Below are 2,542 nucleotides of genomic sequence, written 5' to 3'. Positions count from 1 at the left end.
TATATATATATATATATATATATATACATATACATATATACATGCACACACACAGACACACATACAGACACACTGACCTACAACGACACGCATGCATACATACACAGGGACAGACACAGACACGGCGACAGCCACGGACACAGAAACAGGCACACAGAGTCACAGACACAGGCACAGTCACAGACACAGGCACTGACATAGACAAAGACACAGACGCACAAACACACAGACACGGACACAAACACATACGCACACACACGGACACACACACACACACATATACAGACACGGAACGGACACGGACACGGACACAGACACAGACACAGGCACAGACACAGACACAGACACAGACACAGACATAGACATGGGCACATACACAGGCACAGACATAGACATGGGCACATACACAGGCACAGGCACAGATACAGGCACAGAAACACAAACACGCAGTCACATCGACACAGACACATACACTCGAATATACTTTAACTAGCAGTATGCGAAACACAGCAGTCTTCGCGCGATAGCAAAACATGCCTAAATAAATATGCTTACTTTTCTTGTAGAACGAGGCGATCTATTTTTATGTACATACATATCCACGTAACATTTATGATGAGCATATGGGAGCAGTATGTAGTGAGTTGTAGAGGAATTTCTGTAGAAGGAACTTCTATTCCAAGTATTGTGCTTCAAGCTTGTTCAACTGACAACTGCTCACTGCTCAAACCTCAGAGTGCTCACTGCTCATTCCTCACTCAGCCAGTCAGCGTCAGCGGTCAGCGGTCAGTCTCTCTGTAACCTGTAATAGACTAATAGACTAATAGTGTCTCAGTCTTAGAGACCGAACTGACTCAGACAGTCTCAACTCTTAAGTCTCAAGTCTCAGGCTCACATCAGTCTGTCATCACTCATCACCCATCATCTCTCTCAAGTCTGAAGTCTGAAGTCTCAAGTCTCAGGGCGGTTCTGGCGGCCAGCCGGCCAACTTCCAAGTGCCAGACGGCGCAGGCCTCAGGCCTCAGCGGTTCTCAGCCGTCATGACCCAGGACTCAGGTCTCAGGTGCTGTGTCACAATGTCAGTCAGTCTGTCACCTGTCAGGTGTTATCAAGTGTCAACCACAGTCTGTCACAATAACATGTAGTTCCATGGCTCACGGGTCCTTTTTTGTTTCGTGAGGTGCGAGACGGCCCTATAACCGAGTCACCGGATGCACATTGTACAAACAATGGACGAGCGCTGCCTGACGCGAGTCCTTTTTGTGCGTAAACAATAAACGCGTACATTTCTCTCACGTGCATATACGTTTTCTAGAAACAAGCATGTATTTACAAATATCTTTAGATAAATCCTTATCACTGTATTAAATCCTTATCTCTTTATAATATCAATTCGCTCTATACAAGACAAGAGTGTACTATACTACTATGTAATGTTTCATATTTTTGTATAGTTTCCATGATAACCTGATTCAGTGGTTCAATCACAACTCGTACTGGTTTATCATGTGATTTCTCGGGGGCTAAGGACACCCTTCGGGCCTTCTCTCATTACTACTACTATTAGTAGAGTGAGAGGGAATAGAGGCGAGCAGAGAATAAATAAATTCTACTGGGCGGTGGACTGATATGTGAATCCGTAGGAATATAGTTCACAAGATTTGAATGGCCCAAACCGCAAGTGTAAAAAGCATACATAGCGATTAGCTCACTAAGTTGTCTCAGGCAATACAAACTCTGTGCTGCTGCAGCCAATAAATTATAACGCACCCCACATGATTCTGCACTCTTCTAGAGTACATTCATGAAATATGCATATGGTGTTACAACTGATAAGCATTTTAAAAAGCAAAAAAAATAACAATTGTTTCTCCTTCTTCTTGCATCTTTCTTTTTTCTTGTCTCAGTACAGGTTGAGTCTCTCCCCGCCCCTCCTATAAACGTACTAGCTAAGTTGATACGGCCGAGTGTGTCTAGTCTATACAATCATACAGACTCAGCTCGTTCACGTTCACACAATGCAACAGTCTGGTCGGCAGTGTGTCGCTCAGTTGGTGTGTCACGTAATAGGCCAGTAGCTCCATTTTCCTGAGGAGAGGAAACAAAGGGGTGCGCTGTGCGTGTAAGAGGTGATGCTTTTCCAAGGTCCTGATTTATTATGTGGCATACTGATGTGGTACTTGTTGTACAAATGGCGCCCTACGATATTTGCATACATGGGTGTCTCGGTGGTTGACGTGTGCAACGTGGTGTATGAAATTTACACCAACAGCCGGGGAGACCTATCGCACTCTTTGAATGAATGAAGGTGCTTGGGAATCACATTATAATAAATGCGCGAACAGAGAGACTTCACCGCTAAAGCAGCAGCAGGAGACTATTCGTGGTTTATACAGATACTACATATTTGATATATATGGATACACACACACACACACACACACACACACACATATATATATATATATATAATANACACACAACACACATACAACTACGACANATATATACTATATAACTAGTANANANANANANACACACA

At 43.5% G+C, this 2,542-nt stretch overlaps 2 protein-coding genes across 2 annotated transcripts in view; one reads left to right on the top strand and one right to left on the bottom strand.

Annotated features, from left to right (window-relative positions):
• SARC_10753 (hypothetical protein) overlaps positions 1-362 on the top strand; it is a gene marked incomplete at both ends in the record, with an annotated part of 8,714 nt that extends 8,352 nt beyond the window's left edge. Inside the window, one exon of the mRNA XM_014295192.1 lies at positions 108-362. Within this exon, the coding sequence (XP_014150667.1) occupies positions 108-362 (255 nt within the window). The remainder of the gene's footprint in view (positions 1-107) is intronic.
• Positions 363-1,830: 1,468 nt separating this feature from the next.
• Positions 1,831-2,542, bottom strand: part of SARC_10752 (hypothetical protein) — a gene marked incomplete at its 5' end in the record, with an annotated part of 2,210 nt that continues 1,498 nt past the window's right edge. Inside the window, one exon of the mRNA XM_014295191.1 lies at positions 1,831-2,088. Within this exon, the coding sequence (XP_014150666.1) occupies positions 1,974-2,088 (115 nt within the window). The remainder of the gene's footprint in view (positions 2,089-2,542) is intronic.

The sequence above is a fragment of the Sphaeroforma arctica genome (assembly GCF_001186125.1).
Source record: "Sphaeroforma arctica JP610 unplaced genomic scaffold supercont1.1374, whole genome shotgun sequence".
NCBI classification, from domain to species: Eukaryota; class Ichthyosporea; order Ichthyophonida; genus Sphaeroforma; species Sphaeroforma arctica.
Note: the sequence above shows the minus strand (reverse complement) of the source record. Positions and strands in the feature narration are given on the sequence as shown.